This window comes from Sceloporus occidentalis, unplaced genomic scaffold, assembly GCF_023333645.1.
Source record: "Sceloporus occidentalis isolate IW3139 unplaced genomic scaffold, rSceOcc1.0.p SCAF_4, whole genome shotgun sequence".
NCBI classification, from domain to species: Eukaryota; Metazoa; Chordata; class Lepidosauria; order Squamata; family Phrynosomatidae; genus Sceloporus; species Sceloporus occidentalis.
The window spans coordinates 176,454,944-176,481,860 of NW_028316984.1; the positions used below are offsets into that span (position 1 = coordinate 176,454,944).

The window sequence follows — 26,917 nt, forward strand, 5'->3', positions numbered from 1 at the left end:
TCAAATCCTTCAGAGTATTGTGGAGTCTCCTTCTTTGGAGGTTTTAAAAAAGGCTGGATGGCCATCTGTTGAGGGTACTTTGATTGTGAGTTCCTGCATGGCAGGGGGTTAGACTGGATGGCCCTTGGGGTCTCTTCCAATTCTATGATTCTGTGATAAAGTGCTTCCTCTTTCCTCCAAATAATCTGCATTTCCTCACAACACCTGAGACAAAGGATTTCTCCACACCCAAAGCAACAATCCAATTTTTCTCTGATGACCCCCTGATGTATTTCCAGCCAAACTTATCCATCTATCCATCCATCTCAGGGCTATCCTGATCCTATCACCACTTCTTCTAGTCTAAATCGAACAGACTGGAATCCCATTGTCGATTCCTGGGAAAAGTCCTTCAAGCCTTTGTTACCTGGCTAGATAGTCTATCTCCTAAAGAACTAATTTTAAGATGTACTTATGGCTTGAAAACCTAACTGCTGCACACACAGCCCAGCCCACATACATGCCTGCACTCTGTGTACATTCTGTGTCACTCTCAGGCCTCCATGTCTGAGCCACTCCAGCTTCCATGGTCTTCTCTTTATTAAAGCTGAGGGAGAGTGATTGGGCAAAGGTCACCCAGTGAGTTTCATGGCTCAATGGAGACAAGAATTTGAATATTCTGGTTTTTGGTCTAACAGGCTAACCACTACATGTTGCCAGCTTCCATTGTGATTTCTTGCCTAAATCCAATGCTTAGTCACAAACAGAGTAAACTTACTGAATCAATGGATTATACACAAGTGTTATCAACCCCCATTCATTCAACAAGTCTACTGCAGTTGGGACTCATCATTTGATTTAGCCTTCTAAATCCTCTGTGGCTGTGAGAGTGTGACTTGCCCAAGGCCACCCAATGAGTTTACATGGCCAAGCCGGGATTTGAACCCTAGTCTCTCGTCATAGTCCAATGCTCAAACCACTACACCATGCTGGCGTCTGTGTTCTTCTTCTCCTGGAGGAAAGCCATTGTGGTGTAGTAGTTTGAATATTGGACTGCAACTCTGGGGATCAAGGTTCAATTCCCAGCTTGGCCATGAAACCCACTGGATGACCTTGGGCAAGTCACATACTCTGAGCCTCAAGGGAAGGCAATGACAAACCCCCTCTAAACAAATCTTGCCAAGAAAATGGGTTTTCATAAGTTGGAAACAATGTGAAGGCACACAACAACAACAAAAACAACAACACCAAGTTCTCCAAAAGATTGTTTATACCAGGCAAGAGATGGGTGCTAGTTTATGGGTGTTCATAGTGAAATATCCTTGCTAGAAGACAGGAAGTGGTCCAGCAAATATTGGTTGAGATTTAATGAGGCTGCAGAGAAAACATCTCAGAGGTGTTTCTCCTTCTAGTTTAACATTGATGCAGTGTGATTTTAAAGAGGTGATCACACGTTCAAAGGAAAAGTGTGACCAGAAGAGTGTGCCCACACTGCAGAATTAAAGCAATTTGACACCACTTTCATTGCCATGCCTCTATTCTATGGAATACTGGCATTTGTAGTTTAGTGAAGTATGCAGCCTGGTCTGACAGAGAGCTCTGATGCTGCGTTGCTGTTGTTGTGTGCCTTCAAGTTGTTTCTGTCTTATGGAGACCATAAGGAGACCCTATAAGAGGTTTTTTGGTAGGTTTCTTCAGAGGGGGGTTGCATTGCCATCCTCTGTGGCTGAGAGAGTGTGACTTGCCCAAGACCACCCAGTGAGTTTGCGTGGCCAAATCGGGATTTGAACCCTGGTCTCTAGTCATAGTCCAATGCTCAAACCACTACACCATGCTGGCTCTCTGGTGCCTCATCAAACTACAACTTCTGTAGGATATAGTCAAGTCATGTCAAAATGCTTTAAGTCTGCAGTGCGGATACACTTCTGGCCTCTCAAGCCTAGGCTTTTAATCAGTGGGACAAGGCCAGCCCAAGATATTTTGCTGCCTGAGGAGGAGAAGCAAATGGTAACTTCACCAGCCCAAAACACCTGAAGTCAGCCAAGTCATTTTGCACAGTTAGAAGAAAATTCCATCATACTCTCTCTGACTGTCCATAGTAAAATTATAGCAGAGCTTGCAAAGCGACTTTTCAAATGCAGTGCATTGCATAGCTCATTACAGTGATTAAAAACAACAACTTGTTCCTGGGCCAATGATGAAGAAAGGTTAGCTTGTTACTTGTTGCAACACCCATTATTTTTCAATTCTGTGATTTTATTTAGGGGAGAAAACCATAGGGTTAATAAGAGATTGGCATAAATGAAAATGTCCTGTCAATATGCTTTCAAAATTGCCCCTAAATGTAATTTTTGAAAATAACTAGGAACTGTAACTCATTATACTTGTAAAATAGATTTGCTTTTTTTATGAACATGCTGTTAATTTGTACCTTTGCAACACATTAAGGATTCAAAAAGTAACTAGTTACAGTGAACACTGTCAATTGTAACAAGCTTTGGGCTACACTAACAGTTAACAATTTACTGCTGTTTCATGACCCTCAAAATCTGATGCCTGAGGTGGCCACCTCCCTCTCCCTAATGGTAGGGCCAGTCCTAAGTGATACACTTGTTCATATGGTAGCAAGTTCAGGATATATAAACACAATGGTGTCAGAAAATCGTGCCACCTCCGGTGTGTAAATATTCCATTCTTGCTGGTCCTGTGCAAAACAGCGTGAAGGTTTCCAGACTCCATCTGGTTCCAGTTACTCACTCGCACACGCAAATACACATGCCTCAGGAATTTGCAGATGGACACTGTACTGCTGTGCATAAAATCCTTTCCAGCATTTGCCGTAGTCTGTCACTTCCTCGCCTCCTGAATGTACCTGCAGCCCTGATGAATTTATTCCTTCCTATGACTTGAAGGGAACGTCAGGTACAAAACCCAGTGACTCACAGTCACAGGCCTCTCTTTCTACTATCTGAGTGAAACATTCATGCCCAAAAATGGGTTTATAAAAAAAAACCAGAAAGAAAAGAAAACACCCTTGACCACCAAGGACTGCCTCTTCCTGAAGGCCCCCGTTCACATAAATACAGGAAGTTGAAAAGAAAGGAAAGCTCAAAGCAGACACATTTGGAAGTTTATCCTCACTTTGGAGACTTCAGTCTTTTGGAAGCACTGCAGCAAAAAAGAAAAAAGCCTGGCTTCTCATCCTGTCAAACCCATCCTCTGTCCAAAAGTGGGAGTCCAAAGAAGGCGTGGAAGATTTGTCAGGAAATGCCAAGGTATAACTTGCTTCACCAGGGAGATCTCTACTGATTTTGAAAAGACACCCACACCATTCGATTCTTGTGGTGATGATGAAAACATCGCTGGGAAACCAGGGAGCTGGGTGAGTCTTAAAACTTTTTCTGACTCTCCCAACTTTCACCTACTCTACTTTTGCTCTCAAGTGAAAGTCTCTCTCCCGCCACCCCACCCACCCTTCAGGCTGCCTGTTGGAGAAAGAATGCCTCTGTCTGTCTTTTTCTCTCCTTTTGTATCAGCTTGCTGGCAGCCTTTGTGGAGGTATCAGCTGTGCAACCGCAGTAAGAGGAATTTACAGTCTTTCTTTTAGCGGATGCCAATAAATACCTATTTAAAGCAACAAGGGCTTTGTGGGAAGAGAGGGAGAAGTGTAGTTTAGCAGGAGGAGGTGGTGAGAAAAAGAGATTTGCAGAAAGAGCAATTTTCCCTTGCTGATGCTTGTAACTGCCTTTGACTTGACTGCCTCTATCCTGGGGATGAGACAAGACCCCCTTGTTTTCAACCTCTCTGCTCAGATCCTGTAGGTTCAGGCCCGTGGTCTCCCTGATACAGTCTAGCCATCTGTCCTGTGGTCTTCCTCTCTTTCTGCTACCTTCTAATTTCCTAGCACTTTGCTTTTCTAATGAGTCGTGCCTTCTCATGATGTGGCCAAAGTATGATAGCCTTAATTTGATCATCATGGCTTCCGGGGAAAGTTCAGGCTTGATCAGTTTTAAGACCCATTTATTTGTCTTTTTGGTCATCCATGGTATCTTCAGCCCTCTCCTTCAGAACCACATCTCAAATGAGTTGATTTTCTTCCTATTGCCTTTCTTCACTTTCTACCTCTTGCATTCTTACATGGTGATGTATACACTGGCTTGGATTATTCTAACTTTACTGTTGTTGCATATCTTTACACTTTGATTAGTTTCTTTATAGTAACCCTTCCTGGTCTTCTTCTTGCTACCATGCTGTAGATCTGGAATCACAGCAGGACTTTTCTGTAAATCCTGAGTGAAGATGGGTGATGTGTCACAAAGATGGAGCTCTTTTTCCCTGTTTTTTTTTTTTTTGGTCAAAGCCATAGGGCATCTATCCTGTGGCTTAAACAGTCGCAAATTAGACAGGCAAAGTCCTCCCTCCCTCCCCTTTTCCACTGGTCAAATAGTGTAGTACCAGAAAAAATTTCACCTGTTGGGTTTCTTCATAATAGGCTGCTGTTAAAAGCATGAGAGCAGGAAACAACAACAATAAAAAAAAGTCTGTGGTCCAGGTCAGGACAGCTTTAGGGTGTAGACACAGTATTTGAGACACAGTTTGTGAGCATGCACCCAACATTATGGTCCATGTTGAAGGCAGATGTAACAAAGTTAGAGATTTGCAGTGTGTCCACTTTTTAAAAAAGGTTTGCTGGGGTTGGGTTCACATTTAGATATTTGGTCTGCTGTTATTGAAATGTACAAGTAAAGATTTCTCTGTTTTATTGCCTTATTGCTGTAATGTTAGAACATCTTAAAAGGTTAACTGAGAGCCGTATAATGTAATTTTACTTTGCATAATAATTTTTTAGAAGTTTGTTGGGACAGGATTTGCAAAACAAGGACAATACTGGTCTCTACATTTGGCATGGCTCAGCTTTCACAGGGTACATAGCAGCTAGAAGGTGCTTGTAGGCTAGATCTCTTTTACACTTGACCATTACCCATTTGAAAGACATAGCTGTGTTAGTCTGGAAAATCAGCATGCAAAGGGACCTTGTAGCACCTTTGAGACTAACTGAAAGAGAGAAGTTGACAGCATAAGCTTTCATATACTTGAGTCTTTTGTAGACTTGAGTCTTTCACTTGACGGTTAGTACTTGATGCCAACTTAATGTCCTTGGCTGCAACCTACAGAATTCTGGGGCTTGTAGTTTGGGAAGGCACTAGAGGTCTCTGGAAAGAATTTTTAAAAACCCCATAGATTCCATAGGATGGCCCCCATACCAGTTAAAGTGGTTGGAAACGACCACAAGGGCCAAGCAGGAAGACACAATCAAAGCCCTCCCAACAGATGGTCATCCAGCCTCTGTTTGAAAACCCCATCACTTTCAGAGGCATTCGTATTCAACTGTTGAACAGCTCTTCCTGTCAGGAAGTTCTTCCTCATGTTGAGGTGGAATCTTTTTTCCTGTAGCTTGAATCCATTGCTGTGTGTCCTAGTCTCTGGAGCAGGAGAAAATGAATTTGCTCCATCCTCAATATGACATCCCTTCAAATGTTTAAACAGGGCTATCATGTCACCTCTTAATCTTCTCTTCTCCAGGTTAAACATGCCTAACTCTCTAAGCCATTCTTCATAAGGCATGGTTGCCAAAGTGGTGTAGCTGTGTAGTACAGTTAGCGCTCCATATCCATGGATTCTGCATCAACAGATTCAACTATCCACAGCTATCTGTTCCAAGAAGCAAACCTTGAATTTGCAATTTTATATAAGGGACACCATTTTACTACTCCATTGTATATAATGGGAGTTGAGCATCCATGGATTTTGGTAGCCATTAATCCTCGAAACAAACCCCAGGAGATACCAAGTGCCCATTGTATGAAAGAGACTGCATACACAGCAATTTTGGTGTTGCAAGTACTGTTAAATGTTGATAAGATTTGCCCCCCACCCTTCAGGATGAATGAGGAATGTGTGTATTTAAAGAGAGAAAGCTCACCAGCTTACTGATCTGATGGACAAAACTGGAGATTAATGCAAACATATATGTTGGTAATAGAAGAAATTTGAAGACTAGGCTCACACCAGTATGAAGAACCTGCTGTGAATGCTCTTTAAAATCATGTGCAGCTTTTAGTTCGTGTGTATTCCTTTTTATTTCTGCCTGTTTTTAAAATTTCTAAGTATCTGTTCCATCTGAGTTTTATTTCAGGGAAGATTATCTTACTAATACATGGGCACCATGACCAGTGGCATTCCACAGCTTGTTTTCTGTGCTTCATTATAATCAGTTGGAGACATTCATTAAAAAAACTTCAGTTCCCAGAAACTTCCCATGGCCATGCCGACAGTGGGGAATTTGGGAGCTGTAGTCCTAAAAAGGCACTTCTCCAACTAACTATTGACTCCAATAGAAAAGGCCATTACCTGGAACATTTCCCTCGTATCATGTGCTTCCATCAAGCCAGCACTTACAGGAAACCTCTGTATATGTTTGTTTTAAAAGGCAGAGATCCAGAGATTTATCACAATCTGGAAAAGTTCATTAAAAAAAAAATCCAGCCCTTATCGTTTTGGAGAAGGAGTTCTCATTCCTTTGTTGTTGTGCACCTTCAAGTTGTCTCTGACTTATGGTGATCCTCACATGAAACTATCATCAGGTTTTCTTGTTTGATTTGTTCAGAGGGGGCTTGCCATTGCTTTTTTCTGAAGCTGAGAGAGTGTGACTTGCTGAAGGTCACCCAATAGGTCGGGATTTGAACCGTGATTTGAGCCTAGTTCAAACTTAAACCATGACACCATGCTGTCATTCCTATCTACTACCAAAATCAGCACCGTGGCTTTCTTCTTCTCCCATCTTGCTTTCTCCCTGTGTAGTAAAGTTGTTTATCAATGCTCTCCCTCCAAAAGCCCTGGATAGTGGCTGGAGGGGAAAGGAGAAATGGGGGGATTTGGGGAGCTAAAAGATGAGGGGAATGGCTGGGAGGATGGTGTTGAGCTGATTTTCCAAAAGCTCACACAGAAGGTATCCAGATTTTCCCTCTGGATGAAGATGCACTTGTAATCATAGCAATCTGCAATCCACATGGCAACCATTGAAGGTACCAAAGAGACAAACAGCTCAGTAAGCACAATTGTCAGGAATGCAGAAGTGGAGGAGGAAGGAAAAAGGAAAGCCACAAAATGTGTTTTGGTTGGGGGACCCCCCTCCTGAACTCCAAATAGCTATTAGAAACAATATGTGTGACTTAGGTTCCTTGACTCATGATTGTGTGACCAGGCCACAATAGGATTCCATGAAGTCATGTACAAATTGAAGTATTTATTTACATCAGGCTTTGCTTTGGATAGAGGTAGACTATTCAGCTCCTTCCTGGTAGAATTACAGGACTAGTTCATTAAGTAACCCTTTAACAAAAAAGCTCTTTTTTTTACAAAGTCTTTTTACACACATCCAGCCACTCAGCCTTTCCTCCTTGCTCTCTGTGTAGCTGGAAGTTTTTAGTAGCATCAGCATTGGGAGGATGCTGAAGGAGGACTAGAGACACACTAGATTTTCAGAGGTAGGCTGCAGTAGTGACACTGCTGCAAACAATACAGTAAAGCATAAATTGGGAAAGAATGAGATTCTGCTATAGCTGACCCTACTGAAGGTATGTGTGGCTGCCTACAACAGGCAAAGTAAGCAGTAACTGCCTTCAGAATTTCTTACTGCATGAACAGCAACACAGAGAGAAAGGGGGGAGTAAATAATAAGCCTGCCTTACCCACAATACCAAACATGTTTTAAAAACCATCGATCTATAAATTTGCCTATGAAAATAGAAATCATATGAAAAAATGGAGGCTGGTGAAAGAAAAAGTCATATTGCATATATTTTGGAAGAAGCCTTCAAGTGGTCTCTAGAATATTCTCTCTGTGTGTGTGTGTCTTAAGTATGCACAACTCAGGAGACCAGGAAACCCACTGGGTGACTTGGGGCAAGTTGCACTTTCTCAGTCTTAGGAGAAGACAATGGCAAGCCTCCTTTGACCAAATCCTGCCAAGAAAACCCTTTAATAGGTTCACTTTATGGTCACTGTAGGTCAGAAACAACTTGAAGGCACACAACAACAGCAAACAACGAACACCTGTATAAGGCTTACCAGACCTGACGGTTTCATTTCACACATGCCTATTGTTATGCCAAATGCATCTGAGGAGATGGACTTAAGTCTAGGAAAGCTCATACTGTCAGCTTCTTTCTTTCAGTGAGTCTCAAAGGTGCTGCAAGATCTCTCTGCATACTGATTCTATAGACTAACATGGCTATATCTTTGAATTCTATACCTATCATTAGTTTTGAACAGAAGGCTAGCTGAAACATATTGAACTAATCTTCTTTTTTTGTAGTGTAGGAACCTATCACAGTCCTTTCCATGTTATTTCTTCCTCTGGTGCCAAAGGTTTTTTTTTTTTATTAAAGAAGTAATGTGCAGCAGCACATCTGCTTACTTAAGTGAAGTCTACCTGTAATTCATTGGGGAGACAGGGCTTGTGAGTATGGAAGGCTGCAGAGTTGGTCCAAGTTCAAATCTATCTTTAGAAAAACAACAAAACTTAAATGTGTTCATGTTTCCTACTTAAAAACAATCAGGGGAAGATGGCGTCACTATCCAAAACATCAGTTAACCATGTGGAATAGCACTGCATGCCAGCCATTGCAAAGAACTCTTATCAGTCTTACACACCCTGGGATGCTATTTCCCATGTGCAAGACATCCAGATAGCACCAGGAGAAAGGCATGCGCTGACAGAGAAGAACCGGAAATAAACACATACTTGAGACGGTAGGATAGCTCTCTTTCGTGGTTTCACCTGGCAACTGAGAATACAATGCTAGCAAAAAGCAGAATAAGTGGGAATCACATTTAAGGAGCATGAGGGCAAAGTCAGACACACTAGGGCTGCATCTGCACTGCGGGAATACTCCAGATTGAGATGACTTTAACCGCTGTGACTCAATGGTATGGAAGTCTGGGAATTGTAGTTTGTTGTAGCACTAGAGCTCTCTGACAGAGAAGGTTAAATGTCTCACAAAACTGCCATTTCCAGAATTCCATAGCACTGAGCCAGGGCAGTCAAAGTGTGTCAATCTGGATTATTCCTGCAGTGCAGAAGCAGCCTGGAGGAAGGAGGGGCAAAAATGACAAGAAAGTGCTGAGGAGAATGAATGTACCTTGTACACTACTATATTAGTGGGCTCTGATGCCGTCTATCATTCTCTGAAAAACTGTTGTCTGTGCCCAATTGTCATGTGCAAAAATATAAATCACATTTTTGGGGAGGTGTGTGTGTGTGTGTATCAGAGAGAGAGAACACAACTAAATGCTGACAGAAAGAACCTTTGTTGTGACTGCTTTTCCTATTTCAGACATAACAACTATCAGTGTTATCAACACAGTTTAAATTGCCACCAGTTTTAAAAAGAAAACGATCATATTTAGGCTACATTCAACATCATCCTAAGCTTGTTGACTTCAAAACAAGTTTCACTAAATTCGATGAGAATACCCAGAAGCTCAAATAAAACCTCTATCTGTCGCTGCCTGTCAGGTTTTTTTTATCTCACACATACATACACACAGAGGATGATTTGTGAGGATTTGCGCACATGACTACTGGATGCAAACAACAGGGCTTTTTAAAAAAGCATAATAGGTGGCATGACACATTTTTGCCTAAATAACCCCCATTCATTCCGTTGTTTCATTTCTGCCCACAGGTCTTAACAGGTTTTTAAAATTTGACCAGAGATGATCGTGGACTGACTATATACACTCAGAAATGATACATTCCTTAGAGATCATGTTTATTCCAAACATGGTTTGGGGTAAAGATGCATTTTTTTCATTTTATGTGAAAAGGAAATAAAATTGTTTTGAGTAATTTCTGCTTAGTCATATCCAGAATGCCTGCTTGTTGGTGCCTCGGACCATTACTCCAAGTCCTGAGGCGTACCTTGACAATATTGAATTTTTTTCATTACTTTGGATGAAGCTCACATTCCACAGTTTAGGCTATATATCTGAGTTCACAGTTGTTCTTGTTGGCAAGTCTTAAGAGGCAAGTTATGATTTGTCCTTTGGCTTGTCATGCCATACCTTGATGGGAAGGAGCCACATGTTAGTCAACTGAACATTTTGTCTTAGTTTGCTCACCCTTCCCTTGACTTCATGCATTGTGCCAATATTAATTTTGATGGAGACAAAACCAGTTTTAATCCAGTATGTTTGTCTAAGCAACATTGTAAGCAACAACAATCTGAAAAGTGAACATTTAAGGTTCCTCACACTTTTGTGTTGGGGCCATCAATGGTAGTCATCTCTGAACTATATAATAGTGATGATGGTATGTCCCAGTAGTGATGGATGGGTTAGTGTATTTCCTCTCTGTATCCATTTTGAATGTACTCATTCAGCTCTGTTTCTGCATTAGTCAGTGTTTTTATATGCATTTTTGTGTGCTGTTCCATCTTCTTAAAATGCAGACCAAACAAAATAATAAAGCATCCTTGTCTTTCAATATATGCAACGTGGCTTCCTCAACAAGCCAACTACCAACAATCCCCCAAGCGCATTAAGGGGTCAGATATGACTTGCATGAGAATCATAGTTTAATTTCACAAAATAAAGCTGCCTTCCCTATCCCAGCTGATCTCCCCACTCTGTTCAGATATCAGCCAAGAGGGGTAGCTTAGGAAACTGTTTTGCTAACATGAGAAAGAGGGAAACAGCTCCAGTGACAAAGGAGTTTATCACACAAAGGAGATTGGGAGTTAATCCTGTGAATATCCCGGAAAAATCACGTAATTGCGCATAATGATTTCACACGATCTTGCACAAAACCCACTATTAAAGTGGTCACAAAGAAGAATTAATTCACATCTTTTTACTTTCGGGATTTCAGCGACAATGCATTTCTGATATCACTTGGCTGCAAAGTTTCTTGGTTTATAGGCCAATAAAATTCTTTAAGGAGACGTATAGGGAGTTTAGGGAGCTCTATGATTCTGTGATTCTATTTCACCTAGAAGATGAAGCAAGCTTGCTTTCTGCTGCTCCAGAGACTAATACATGAACCAATGGATTCAAATTACAAGAAAAGAAATCCCACTTAAATGTTGCATATAACTTTTTAAAGAAAAATTTAAGAGCAGTTTGACAGTAGAATAGAGCATCTTGAAGGATGATGGGCTTTTCATGTTTGGAGGAGGTTGGATGGGCATTTTTCAGGAATGCTTTATTCCGTGATGGCTGGAGGATGAACCAGATGGCCCTTGTTATGATTCTATGAAATAAAATTGGGATCAGGGCAATTGTATCATGTGACAGGCAGGACTAGCCAAATGGCTCATTCACAGTACGAAATAACCCGGTTTGGAAACCGGGTTATTTCCCTGTCATTCAGACTTGCACCGATTGTGTTCAGTGCAGTTTGTGGGAGGGGGGACTGAAAATCCCATTTAAACTGGTGCATTTGGCACCGGATCCCTTAGCAGTTCTTTTTTGCGCAGCCACTGTTAACAGGAAAGGGAGGTAGCAAATGGGAACTTCAAAATGGATTTAATTGCCACAGAGAGATTCACTGTCTTAAAACGTAGTGGGAACAGTGAATCGATTTTGAATCTATTCACAGATGCAAATCTCTTCATGCAAAAAATGTAAGTGTGACTGACCCCTAAGACAATTTGCTACTGGAGGCAAAGCAGATTGTGGCAGTGGCTACAGAACAGCCTGAAGAAGCAGTGTAGATTAGAGAGTGCAAAACAGGCTGTCTTTTGAAAGAGAGAAAATGCCCAGGGCATTCAGAAAGGAACAGGTGAGAGGCCCCCACTGCGACTCCTATGATTTGCTGCCTGAGGCAGTTGCCTCCCTGTGCCTTATGTCTAGTCCAGCTGATAGCATTACAAAGTTAGTGCAGTTTCACTGGGGATTTCTTCTATGGTGAGACAAAATGTGGCTTTTTGTTTGTGTCTGTCAAAGCAGCAAGGGAAGTTGTTGTAACCAGAGTGCACAGCTTAAACAGTCGCTCAGAGGTGCATTGCTACAAACTTCCCCCATTGCAGTTGCTGCGAGTGCAGCTGCTGTGAGATGGACTTCCGTTGTCCATCTTCTGAAACAATGATACACTCACAGTGTTCATAAGAAGCGTTGTAACTAATAATACTACATGGCAACTAGATGAACAGATAGCTGAATTTTAAGTAAATTGAAGGTGATCAAACAGAACCATCCCTGTCTGTGATCGCCAAGGACACTTTTCTTTTGTAATGTATTGCGCAGGTTGACCAGATGTCCTCCTTTTCCAGGACATGTCCTCCATTGTGAGCATGACTGAAACATGAACTTGTATTTATATGTGTGGTTTTTTAGCTTTTCTTTTGCCACATCCTACATTTTTCTTCAGTGACTTACATTTTATGGTGCCTTGTCCTCCTTTGCAGTTGAGACATCTGATCATCCTGCATATTGCAAAGATGTTTTGTAGGATTTCAAGGACCTGGAAAAACCTATAAATGGAGGCAGCAGTGCAGGATATGCCAACCAGGGTGGGCTGGCATGGTGCCCCTGTCATAACTTCAACTTTCATCTGTGTCTGCTTTAATTTTTGTAAAATGGCTTGAATCCCAGGGGTGGGGAAATAGTGGAATAGCAACAACAATGACCAGCATTACAGTCTCCTTCAGCACAGGCAGTTATTATTATTATTATTATTATTATTATTATTATTATTATTATTATTATTAACCTTTATTTATAAAGTGCTGTAAATTTACACAGCGCTGTACATACAATCTTTTTAATTGGACGGTTCCCTGCCCTCAGGCTTACAATCTAAAAAGACATGACACAAAAGGAGAAAGGAAAGGTGGTGGGGAAGGGGCCTCTCTAGTAGGATAATACATAAAATACATAGCAATACAGGAAATGATTCAATAAAACAGACAACAAAAGAGCAACAAAAAGCAAGTGACAATTATGCAATGCCTGGGAACGCTTCTCTGAACTGGATGGTCTTCAGCTCCGTTTTGAAGCTGGTTAAAGAAGAGATGGCTCTTGTTTGCGGGGGAAGAAGGTTCCAGGAGTGAGGGGCAGCGAGTGAAAAGGAGCGAATCCGAGATAGGGCAGAGGAAATCCTGGGCTGGGACAGCAGACCTTGACTACCAGAATGGAGGGCCCTAGTGGGAAGGTGAGGAGAAATAAGGTCTGATAAGTAAGGGGGGGCCAGCCCATGGAGGGCTTTAAACGTGGACAGCAGGAGCTTATACTGAATATGAAAAGGGAGGGGGAGCCAGTGAAGGGATGCCAACACAGGAGAGATGTGGTCAGAGCGGTGGGTGGAAGTGATAATGCATGCAGCTGAATGCTGAACAGAGATTAAAGGATGGAGGTGAGAAAGAGGAAGCCCAGCCAGGAGGACGTTACAGTAATCGAGTTGTGAGATCACTAGGGCATGGACCAGGATCTTGGCAGTAGAGGCGGAGAGATATGGTCAGATTTTGGCAATATTGTACAAGAAGAATCTACAAGCCTTGGCTGTGATCTGGATCTGAGGGATACACGACAGAGAAGAGTCAAAGATAAAATCAAGATTGCAGGCTTGCTGGACTGGTTGAATAGAAATGTTGTCCACAGAGACAGAAAAGGAGTGTTGAAGGGTGGACTTAGGAGGAAAGACAAGAAGCTCCGTCTTGGACATGTTGAGCTTCAAACACCGATGGCGCATCCACTGCGAGACAGCTGCGAGACAAGATGAAACTTGCTGTTCAAGCCTTGGAGAAAGGTCAGGGGTGGAAAGATACAACTGGGTGTCATAGGCATACAGATGGTAGGAAAAACCAAAAGAACTAATGAGTTTACCTAAGGACAGTGTGTAGAGAGAAAACAGAAGGGGACCCAGAACAGAGCCCTGAGGAACACCCACAGATAAGGGAACAGAGGATGAAGTCTGTCCACCTGCAACCACTGCAAAAGATCTGCCAGACACATAAGATCTAAACCAGTCGAGAACAGAGTCTGAGAACCCAAGGTCAGAGAGTATGTCAACTAGGAGACAGTGATCAACGGTGTCAAAGGCTGCAGACAAATCAAGAAGGATGAGAACAGAGTAAAGGCCATTAGCTTAAGTTTAGTTTAGTTTAGTTAAGAAATTCCTTGCAGTTCAGAAAGTGGGAATCTGGGGAGCATCTGCTTCCACAGAAAAAGGCAGGCTGGAAAGTGGCAGAATATGGTTGGATTCTTGTGTAACCATCAACTGATGAAAACTGGGAACAGACTTCATCCTCTGTTCCCTTATCTGTGGGTGTTCCTCAGGGCTCTGTTCTGGGTCCCCTTCTGTTTTCTCTCTACACACTGTCCTTAGGTAAACTCATTAGTTCTTTTGGTTTTTCCTACCATCTGTACGCCTATGACACCCAGTTGTATCTTTCCACCCCGACCTTTCTCCAAGGCTTGAACAGCAAGTTTCATCTTGTCTTGCAGCTGTCTCGCAGTGGATGCGCCATCGGCGTTTGAAGCTCAACATGTCCAAGACGCAGCTTCTTGTCTTTCCTCCTAAGCCCACCCTTCAACACTCCTTTTCTGTCTCTGTGGACAACATTTCTATTCAACCAATCCAGCAAGCCCGCAGTCTTGGTTTTATCTTTGATTCTTCTCTGTCGTGTATCCCTCATGGCTTGGGCCCAGGGTACTTGGAGGACCACCTTTCCCCATATAATCCGCCTCGCACACTCAGGTCGGTCGGGAAGCAATTGTTGAGGGTTCCAGAGGCTAGATTGTCTACTACCACCCAGAGGGCCTTTTCTACCTCGGCCCCCAAGCTCTGGAACTCGCTTCCTGACGAGCTCCACTCGGCCACCTCATTAGACCAATTTAAGAAGGGGTTAAAAACACATCTTTTTAAGCAGGCATACCCCTGACTTCTGTTCCCTGAAATAACCCCTCCTCCCCTCTCGACCTCACTGTTGAGTTGGTTTATTGCTATGTTTTATATTTTAAGATGTTTTTAATGATGTTTGATGGTTTTAACTATTGTCAATGTGAAATGTTGTTAACCGCCTTGATCTCAGGAAAGGCGGTATATAAATAAAATGTTTATTATTTATTTATTATATGTAACCAAACAACATCAGAGTGTAGTCAGGATGGCAAAATTGATTAATGAGGAAAAACACACAACCTAGGAGATGCTGCTGCAGTTTGCTTTTGACTCAGCCTATTTGGAAGGCCAAGATTCTGCCCTTTCTCCTCTCCCACCACAAATGAACTGAGTGCAAACCATTTTTGCATTTTGAACTCAGTTTGCAGCAACTGAAGTAAGCTGAGGACAAAGGGAGAGCATCAGAGGATGTGAGAGAGAAAGTGGGACATTTTAAAGCAGCTGAAAAAGTCAGGCAACAGAGAAGACATAGAATCATAGAGTTGGAAGAGACCCCAAGGGCCATCCAGTCCAACCCCATGCCAGGAAATCTAAATCAAAGCATCCCCAACAGATGTCCATCCAGCCTCTGTTTAAAGACCTCCAGGGAAGGAGACTCCACTACACTCCGAGGGAATGTGTTCCACTGTCAGACAGCTCTTACTGTCAGGAAGGATTATTCTATCCCTGTCAAATCTAGATAACTGGATGGTATGCACTATAACCATTGTATCACTCTCTGTCTCTAGATCTCACCACTGACTCTAGATCTTTGGATGATTTCAAAGTATTGTCAAGGATTAACAGTCAATCAGCATTATGCAATTTTATATTCATATTTAATTAGGAGAGTTCCTGCAGCATTAGAGCAGTTGGAAGGCATGCTCTTTGGCAAAATGTCAAGTTCATTACAGTATTTGATGGGGTTACTTTTTTGGACTATATCTCCCAGATTCCCATTTCCAGCAAGATATGTGATAAAGAAGCAGACTTGGAGAGTCTGGGAATTGTTTTTTTTTAAAGCCAGGTTTGTTTGCAAGTAAGAATTTTATTAACATGCAGTTACACAGTATTGGCTAATACTAATCCAATCACTAGTTTAAAGACTCTTCTTATTCATCTTCTCTTCAAAATTTTGTTGGAGGGATGTGTCTTTAGAGCTTTCAACAGGGAGTGTATATTATTTTAGTAAACCACTTACTGTCCCGGTAGTTGCTAGCCAACCAGTAGTTGAAGTTCAACAGACAGTGTACCTTGACAGAATGTAATTTTATTAACTGGAGGAGTGTTGAATTATGCAATTCTAGGTATGTGTTGCTGGAAGAAGGGGAGAGAGGTAAATTCAAAATGACCTTAATAGATTAGAAAGCTATGGCAGTTTTTAAACAAAGGCTGGATGGCCATCTGTTGGGAATGCTTTGATTGGGAGTTCCTGCATGGCAGGGGGTTGGACTGGATGGCTCTTGGCATCTCTTCCAACTCTATGATTCTATGATTCTATCTTATGCTCTCAGCCTCAGGGGAAGGCAAAGGCAACCCCTTCCCCCATGATAGTTTTGTCTTAGGGTTGCTATAAGTGAGAAATGTCTAGAAGGCACACAACAGCAAGAAAGATGGTTATTTACTAACAGCAAAAAAATCAGGACTGTCTTGTAAAACAGATATGGCTAGAGTGTGTGCTTTAGGAATGTTGGTCTCCAGAACATGTCCCAAAAGACCTGAATCAGTCAGTGGCCATCTCCAGCAGTCTTTTAGATCCAGCATCGCTCTGTCCTCAGCAGCATCCCACCACACCCACTTGGAAACTGGCCCTGCCTTACGCTCCACCAGTTGGCAATAAATCCAACCAGTTTCCCATCTGTTCAGACAATGCAATGCGGTGAACAGTTTCTGGGTTTTTTTTTGGGGGGGGGGATTTTTAGTGCAAGGGACACATTCTTTAGAGATGACTCTACTGAAGTCCTCTCTAAAGGAAATCAGAAACTGCTTGCGGCATTGCACTTATTTAACAGATGGGAAATTGGTTGGGTTCGGCCATGGATTAAATTTTGCCTAGGAATCGTTCATTCAATAAAAATGTGCTGAGTGCAGTTTATGGGACTTTGCAAGCAAACTTCTCCAAACACTTCTCCAGTGGAATAAAGTTATACATGTGTGCTTCCCCCCTTCTAACATATATGATGAAGGGAAAGGCACCTCCCAGCTCTTCTTTCAAACACTTGCTTTATTAATTTTTCTCATGCTGTCTGCCCTTTCTGAGAAACCATCTTTATTACAGCTTAATGAAGTGCTGATTACTCACTGTCATGAGGGATTAATAGTCAGGCCAAAGAGATACAGCTAGTGAGTAATGTTTACACAGTACGTTAAAATATTTAGAATTGTCTCTCTGCCTGTGGGTATAATAAGAACTCCATCATGGTTCCTGTGATAAGGAAACATTGCTCAAAATGCAGGGATCTATAAAAGGAAAAAGGGGGACTGAGAAGGGGAAAAAATATTTGGAAGCTGCAGTTTGTGCTGCTATCACAAATATGGAGCTATCATGCAGGTTAAATTAAGCACCTTTAAATTCTTTTGATATTAGTGGCAGGAATAAGCATGAGTTCATTTTTCTCGTTTGGAAATCAACTGAATTTAGAAAGTCTCAGTAGGCATAACACGAGACCATTACTAATCCTGTTAAAATGAACCAACAGAAAACTGGATGAAAACAAGGTTCATGAAAAGAGTTTAAAAGTTCATCTTCTTTAGAATCACATTGGTTTGGCCTGGCAGTGGTCACACTTGACACTAAAGCAGAGCATAGAGAGTTTATTTTTTGAATCACATTTCCTAGAATCTCTCCATCACCACAGTCAGTACAATCTCCAAAAGTGCATACAGTCCAAGGGGTTTTGCAATCCAAATAAGTCATTCTTCCAAGCTCTTTTGTTGTTGTGTGCCTTCAAATCATTTTCGACGTATGAGGACCCTAAAGCATGAGGTTTTCTTGGCAAGATTTGCTCAGGGGAGATTTACCATTGCCTTCCCCTGAGGCGGAGAGTGTGTGACTTGCCCAAGGTCACCCAGAGGGTTTCATGGCCAAGCTGGGAATCGAACTCTGGTCTCCAGATTGATAGTCCAACACTGAAACCACTACTAAGTAACACTGGCTCTCATATCCAAATCCAGTGGAGCTGGGCAAATTCCTGTGCTAAAGGAGGAATACTGAAGGGCATCCCATGTTAGCTTCATCTGTTGGCTGATGGACCAAGAGCTGCTGGGAGATCAACTGCCTTCCAGGATCATCATCATCATCATCATCATGAGATGACCAAACTGGGTCCATACATTGCCTTCCAAAAGGAATCACTGTTGGACCCTTGCTTCCCTCCCCTGCAGTTGAGTCAATTCACACTACAGAATTACTGTATACTGCTGTTACTCCACTTTAATTGGCATGCTTCTGCCCTATTTAATCTGTTTTTTTGGAGTTTAACTGACATGGTTCTGTCCTATTTAAACTCCAAAAAAACAGATTAAATAGTGGAAAAATAGCACTGTAATTCTGTAGTGCGAATAGGCCCAAGGAGGGGGTGGGGAGAGAAGCTGGCATTTGAAGGTTTGAGAGCCAGCATGGTGTAGTGGTTTGAGCATTGGATTACAACTCTGGAGACCAGGGTTTGAAATCCCACTCAGACATGGGACCTTACCACACGGGGGCTTCTTGAGCGTCAATTCGCATTGGCCAATGCGATTTCACGTCATATCGCATTGGGCATCCACATTTGTGCTCTCTCAGTACGCTTTGCCGATCCGATTTCACGTCATATCGTATCATTCATCCACACCTGGGCGGCCTTCTGGATCGGCCAATGCGCATCGGCCAATGCGTATTGACGCAAAGTGAGGCCAGTGCGGATTGGAGAACCACACCAGCCGAATAATGTGTGTTCGCCGATGTGCATCGGCAGCTTTGCGCATGCTCTGTGGGGCTCTGAATGGGGCGCAACATTTTTAACTTCCGGGGGTGAAGAATGAGGTCACTGTTTAGCGCGGAATATCGCGAGAATTGCTGCCTTTAGCCACTTACGAAAGGGGTATGCTCCATCTGTATATATGTGTGTGTGTGTGTGTGTGTGTGTGTGTGTGTGTGTTTGTATATGCACACACATAAATACATACATACATACTTATATATATATATATATACACATAGTGGTATAGCCAAAAGTGTGATGCCTTTTCTATGTGTATACACACATTTGTCTGTATGAGAGTTTATATGTGTGTGTGTGTGTGTGTGTGTGTACTGTGGAGCAGCTGAAAGTGTAATGCTGCATGTATATGCTTGCACACACATCTTTGTGTGTGTGTGTATATATATATATACACATACATATACACACACACACACACACATATATATATACACACACACAAACTGGAGCAGCTGAAAGTGTAATGCTGCATGTATATGCTTGCACACACATCTTTGTGTTTGTGTGTGTATATATATATATACACATACATATACATATTCACACACGCATATATATATATATATATATATATATGCAGGAATTCCCTGTTACAAGGAAATTTCCCTGGATGGCAATTGCCAAGGATCCACTCAGTGAAATCATGCGGTTGGTACATTGCCATTTAGGAATACTGGATCACCCACCCATGGCAATGTACCTACCTTTCCCTTGAGATTGGGATGAGAGTTTACATATATGTATGTATGTATGTATGTATGTATGTATGTGTCTTTTTAGATTGTAAGCCTGAGGGCAGGGAACCGTCCAATTAAAAAGATTGTATGTACAGGGCTGTGTAAATTTACAGCGCTTTATAAATAAAGGTTAATAATAATAATAATAATAATAATAATAATAATAATATATACACACAAACACACACATATATATACAAAAACACACTGTGCCACAGCCAAAAGTGTGATGCCTTATTTATATGTGTACACACACATCTGTCTGCTTGAGTGTTTATATATATATGTGTGTGTGTGTGTATATATATATATACTGTGGAGCAGCTGAAAGTGTAATGCTGCATGTATATGCTTACACACACATCTTTGTGTGTGTGTGTGTGTGTGTGTGTGTGTGTATATATATATATATACACACACACACACACACACACACACACACACAAACTGTGGAGCAGCTGAAAGTGTAATGCTGCATGTATATGCTTGCACACACATCTTTGTGTGTGTGTGTGTGTGTGTGTGTGTGTGTGTGTGTGTGCGCACACACACACACATATACATTCCCCCCACCCCGGACACAAAAGGTTTCTGCTTTATCTCGTTCAGTGGAAGTAACGCTCCCAGCCCCAGCGGTTGTGCTAAAAGGGAAAAGGGCCACCGGAAGGAGAAGGGGGAAATTCCAGCTCAGCATCATGGGAGATTTGTAACTGGTGGTCTTCAAGAGAACCAGCGGATTGGATGTACACACCAGCCAAAGCAGCAGGGGTTCTGCACTGGCCATCAGTGCGGATCCAGCCGATCCCCTAATTTAGCGTACTCGGAAAAGGGAGGAGCTGGCTGCCTTCAGTTCGGAACCCAGCCGTGAATACGCATTGGCCAAAGCATATTCACATTATATCGCATTGGTCAATGCGTATTCAGAGCTCACAGGTGTGGAACTCCAATGCTATATAACGCGAATACGCATTGGCCAATGCGAACTGACGCTCAAAAAGCCCCCATGTGGTAAGGTCCATGGAAACTCACTCAGTGATCTTATGCAAGTCACATTCTCAGAGGAAGGCAAGGGCAAACCCCCTCTGAACAAATCTAGCCAAGAAAACCTTGTGATAGGGTCACCATAAATGACATGAAGGCACACCAGAACAACACGGCACAATACTAGGTGCACTGATCTAGTATTAAGTATCACCTCTGAATTTCTTTAAAACCTAAATACACCAGAACCTGTCTAATCTTGGATGCTAAGTAGGATCAGCCCTGGTTAGTACTTGAATGGGAGACTGCCAAGGAACACCAGGTACTGTAGTCTATATTTCAGATGAATGAACTGGCAAAACCACTTCTTACCTAAGAAAACCCTATGAAATTTATGGGGTTGCCATAAGTGGATAGGTAACTTGAAGATGCACGCGCACACATTGGAATTTAGGAAGGGGTATTTAGAATTCTCAGCCAGAGAATTCACCAGACTACTAGATTCCATTCGAGAGCCTCAACAGACTATTAGGATTCCACCTGATATGGATTAATAGTGTTCTAATTGTATAGCGTGTATGGGTCTCTTGTCAGGAAGAACGCTATCACCAACTGACATTTGCCTGGGGCCCACAGAGTTGAAGATTGGCACACTGTGGTTCTAACTTTTTGTTGTTGTGTGCCTTCAAGTCATTTCTGACTTATGGTGACCCTAAAGAGAACCTATCAGGGGTCTTTCTTGGCAAGATTTGTTCGGAAGAGGGTTGCCATTGCCTGCCATGGGTTTCATGGCCAAACTGGAAATTGAATCCTGGTCTCCAGAGTCATAGTCCAACACTCAAACCATTATTCCACACTGGCAACAGTCAGAAAACTAAGTCCTAAAATACACTTTCTTGTCTCAGCTAGGGCAATCCCACCAAATCTTGGTGATTTACATTACCACTGATTTACCATTCAGGAATTGGTTACATGGTTGTTGAAAGCTGGAAAGGGAAGAAGGCTGAAAGGAAGAGAATCAACTCATTTGAAATGTAGGGCTGGAGAAGAGTTCTATAGATATGAAAAAAGACAAATAAATGGGTCCAAGAGCAAATTGAGCCTGAACTCTGCCTAGAAGCCAAAATGACTAAACTGGGACTATCATACTTTGGACACATCATGAGGTGACATGACACATTGGAAAACACAATAATTCTGGATAAAGTGAAAGATATATTGTAACATGTTTTGAAAATGTACTAATTTTAGTGACCTTGGAAGGATGCAAGCCTGAGCCAAGCCTGAGCCCTTGGCTGGTATTGACCTCACAATCTTATGGTTTGTGAATGAGTGGCTGCAGTACAGGCATTTAACCACTGTGCTACCAGGGCTCCTTGGGTGAGTCACACACTCTCAACTTTAGAGGATGGCAATGGCAAACCCAATCTGACAAAACCTGTCAAGAAAACCCCGTGATAGGTTCACCTTAGGGTCATTGTATGTCAGAAATGACTTAAAGGCACACAACAATAACAACTAGGATATCAGCAGTTTTAATTTTTTTAATTAATTCCCTAATGATCCCAGTAGAGTTGCAGATTCAGGCCTTATGGGTAGCTATTCTACCCAAATTTGTCAATCGCTGGTAAGATTCATAGTTTTTATATAATGATCAGGACTTCTTGATGTCAGATTTATATCTTTGCTTTTTATGATGGTCTTATTCTACGCCTCTACAAAATCCTATTCTGCTGCCTCCTTGTGGTATAAAGGTGACCCTGGGCTCTGAAAGAACTGTGTTAGCAGCAGAGGGCAAGCTTTTGCAGGTTTCACTAAGATGAAGAGTCTTTTGAGTATGGTCCAGGCCATAGACTGCATGTCTATTGTCCCAGGACCACCTAAGATAAGTACAGAGAGGCCAATAAACATAAAAATGATGCACCAGATAATTAATTTGCCGCAGCACCTATAAACACAACTATGTGACATAGTTGTGTTTTATATTGGTGGAGGGAATACCCGCACTAATGAGATCACAGATTCAAGATATCATACTATGAGGACGCTCATTGTTGTTAGCTGCCCTCAAGTCACCCCTGAATCATGGTGATCCTGTGGATAAGACGTTGCTAAGACTTCCTATCTTACCTCCCAGCTCAGGTCCTCCAAGCTCTCTCCAGGGAGAGTTTGGGCTAGTTCTAGGACCCATTTTTTCATCTTTTTGGTTGCCCACAACATTCTTCTCCAGCACCACATCTCAAATGAGTTGATTCTCTTTCCGTCTGCCTTCTACAAACCCACTTAACCAATGTACTACACTTCAAGCAGTATCACTTACCTCTGTTATTGCCACTCAGGACTTTATCACGATAGCAAAAAAGATGGGAGCATAGCAGGATGCTCCTGCCAATACCACACAATAACTCTATATTATCACACAATGTCTCACGACATTATGATTATGCTGCAAGTATTCCATTAATAAAGAGGAATTCTAGCACAACTTTTTATTAATGGAAAAATTATGTGAATAAAAATCAGTGCTAGGTGCCTCTTTATTCAAGGGATAATTGCTCAGTAATAGTGATGTCACATCATGTGATAATCATAGTGTTATTGCACAATATTGATGGGAGCATCCCGCTGTCCTTCCATCTTTTTTTGCTAGTGTGATAAAGTCCTCTGTCCCTGAATGGAAAGTCTCACCCTAGCATCCTGCAGGGAGAAGAGAATCATATCCTTCTTTGAATCATAGTGCACAGCAGTCTCCTGAAACTAACAAGGTTCTAAAGGTTGTAAAACAGCATGTATGTTGACTGCTCTAATTGCAGCAATACCACAAAGCCCTAAAGACAATTTATCCTGCCATTTCCTGGAGATTCCAGCTGAGCTGTCTTGCAATTTATGTCATATAAAGTACGGTGCTTGGATGTAATTATTATGCAATCAATTAAGCCATATTTCCAGTTATACTGCTAAAAATCTGGCTCCTCTGGAAAAAGGCAACATTTCCTTGTGATTGAGATAGCCAGGCATTTGCTCTTTGGCAATAAGGGAAGCTGAGAGCTCAGAAGAGTTATATCTTAGAGAGCTACTACTTCCTGGAGAATTCTGGTAGTTGTAGTCTAAAAGGTAGCTAAAATGGTAGAATTCAAAGATATAATCATGTTAATCTGTAGAATCAATACATAGAGAGATCTTTACCACCTATGAGCCTAACTGAAAGAAATAATTTGGCAGCATGAGGTTTCGTAGACTTCAGTCTACTTCCTCAAATGCATCTGAGGAAGTAGACTGAAGTCTACGACAGCTCATGCTGCCAATTTCTTTCTTTCAGTTAGGTTCAAAGGTGCTACAAGGTAGCTAAAATGGTAGCTCTTGAAGCAAACTGGCAACCAAATCTATTGTGATGGTTGAAGGAGGAGCCATTGGTCTGAGAGTTCATTCTTAGTGGATCTAATCTTGTTGGGCTTCATTCTTGCTGGATCTATTTGGGGGCGGGTTATTAGCACGCCAAGATTCACAAACCATATCCTCTGACATCTTGCAGGTGAAAATTGGGACACATGTGGCCAGGCAACAACAATATGATAAAAAAGGCAAGAGCTGTTAGAACACACAAGTGAAGAGAGGCTGCAGCAGTTGGCTTATGCCTGAGCCTACTAAGAAGGACAAAATATTGCCCCCTCCTCCCGATTGAGTTAAAGTGCAAACAACTGTTGCACTTAAAATCCAGTTTGCAGCAAATTGAGTTATCTGAGGGCAAACAGGGAAAGTAAGAAGATATTTTAAAACAACAATCCCTGAGTCCTCCAGCCAGCATAGTCATAACTCTTTAAATAAAGTTGTTACAGCAGGGATGGGAGACCTCAAACTAAAGAGCCAAATATGGCCCATGGGAAGGTTTTTGTCTGGTCCAGAAAATTCTCCAGCAGTCCTCACTCATTTTACGTAGGTTCTGCCCTTCTCTTCCAGACTGCCAAATCCTCTGCCTCCAATCAGCAGCTGAAGAGAATTTTCTTTGCAGAAATGTTTTTATCTTTAATTTCCAATGAGGGATAAGAAGTTTTCCCTGCTTCTTCACCAGTAGAGGCTGTCAATAGGCCTGACTGCAGCATGGAGGCACTGGCTGAGCCATTACTAGGGAGGAAGGGATACTCTTCCTCTCCCAACAATGTGAACCCAACTTTTTGCAAAACCACCTGTCCCTTAGTATAGCGGTTCTCTAAGACCATCAGAAAACACATATTTCCAATTGTCTTAGGAACCGAGACAGAATTAATGTTATGGTTGGGGGTCACCACAACATGAGGAACTGTATTAAAGGGTTGAAGTATTAGGAAGGCTGAGAACCACTGCCTTAGTATGATAAGGAGAAAAATGTAGATGAAAACTGAAAATCCAGAGAACCAGTCCATCATTGTTGCTCCACTGCTGTACACATGGTCCTGGCTTTAGAACTGTCTGTGATACCCAAAAACCTCCCTCCCCCCATTTTTAAAAAAAGGCGAAGTTTTCCCCTGTTTGTTTGGACGAGGGGAAAACTGCTGGCTGTCTTGTTGGAGCTGTCAGCCTGATGTTCTGTTCAAAGCACAGCACAGAGATAAACCATTAGATGCATGTGGAGTAAAATAGAAATGACCTGCTTCTCAGCACAAATCCTGAGACTTGGCAAGAATGAGGGAGCCCAAAAGTGGCTCTGTTTCTCTCCTCTCCTTTCTTGCAGCAGCTACCTGTGGCGCTGGCCGCACTGCCTGATTAAATGGCTGATTAAGCTTTTTCACAATTTGGCCTCTGGATGCTCGACCTGCTGAGAGCAATGCACAGGGCCAAACGTTGCTTCCACTGGCTCCATTAACTGATATGACTCAAGACTTGGACACATAGCAAGGCTAGGAAGATTCACTGGCAACGCCAATTATACGTAGAATTCTCTCTGTTTTTTTCCCTTGAGCAAGTACCTGTTCAAGATGAGATTATTTTTCTAACAATTTAAACGGAGTACTTCTACTTTATTGTTTATTTCTCTGAAACATCAGCCTTATTTTACAGATAAGTTAGCCATACATAATATGCACACAAGCACACAGACACAAACACACATACCTAACTTGGGTTGCCAGGTCACAAGCAAAACCTCAGGGATCAGGGACATTGCTCAGTGTTCCTAGAGGCAGAGTTTGGTGGTGCCATTAAGCATGATACATTAAGCATCAACCATAGTTGCTCTGAACATTGCTCCAAGCAGAAGCAAGTAGGATGATGAAATACAACCTTCCTTTATATCAGGAGTGGGCAAATGTGAAAGACTAGGGGCCACATTAGACTTGGTTGGCCACACCTGATCCCACAAAAATATATATATATATATATATATATATATATATATATATATATATATATTGTTCCAAACACTTTCTATGGGACAGGGAGGTACTGTATATTACTGCATCCCTAAAGGGCATTTTAGAACATTCAGGCAAAAATTACCATGCCCTGCTTCCAGAACATGGAAATGGATTCTGACTCAGAGACTGAAGCAATGGATCTGCTAGGATCTGCTGTTGAACCAGAGCATCTAAGGGGTCATTCGCACTGCAGTTTGCTCCAAAGCGGGATTCGGGCCAAACGACCCTTGTTCCCATTTGAAACCGCTTCCGATCCTCACTGGATCAGTTCCAGGAGGAAAGAAGCAGGCAAACATAAACAACCTGGAGTTTCCTGACACTACTTTGGAAGTGGTTTTATTTTTTAGAAGAATCGATTCTGCAGCATATACAATAAGTGGGAACAGCAGATTAGGATCGAGTTCTTTTTTTCTTTTTTCTTTTTTTGGCAATACAGTGTGCCTGTTTTATATGCGGGTGTGCCTTACACAGCTTCCAGCGTATGCTGAAAGTCACTCCGGAAGAAATAGCATTGTGCGCCGGAAAGAGTAATGGCACGCACGCCACCACAAGCACGAACCCCATTGGCTTTAATGGGGCTTGAGCTTACGCGTAATTTCCCTTATGCGGGGGGGGGGGGGCGCTTCGGTAAGGGTAAGGGGACTACTTTAGAAATAATCGAAAAATCAATATACTGCTAAAGCAACTACTTGCTTTAGCAATAGATCGATTTTTCAATTATTTCCTTTTTAAAAAATTGTCTCTCACCCTCCTCCTCCTCCTGGGTCCCCTGGACTTGCCTTGCTCCCTCTTCTGCAATGCAGATGTAGCCCAAGCCAAGTTTCCAATGTTTCAGAAAGAACGTCAGAAAGTGACTTTTTTGGATTATAATACTGAAAACCCTCCAGCCAGCATTCTGGAAAC

At 42.1% G+C, this 26,917-nt stretch overlaps 1 protein-coding gene across 1 annotated transcript in view; it reads left to right on the top strand.

The window, feature by feature from the left end:
- The first annotated feature begins 3,087 nt into the window (after positions 1-3,087).
- The window catches only part of RIN3 (Ras and Rab interactor 3), a 115,139-nt gene continuing 91,309 nt past the window's right edge, over positions 3,088-26,917 (top strand). Inside the window, exon 1 of the mRNA XM_089522419.1 lies at positions 3,088-3,361. Within this exon, the coding sequence (XP_089378545.1) occupies positions 3,327-3,361 (35 nt within the window). The 5' untranslated portion in view covers positions 3,088-3,326. The remainder of the gene's footprint in view (positions 3,362-26,917) is intronic.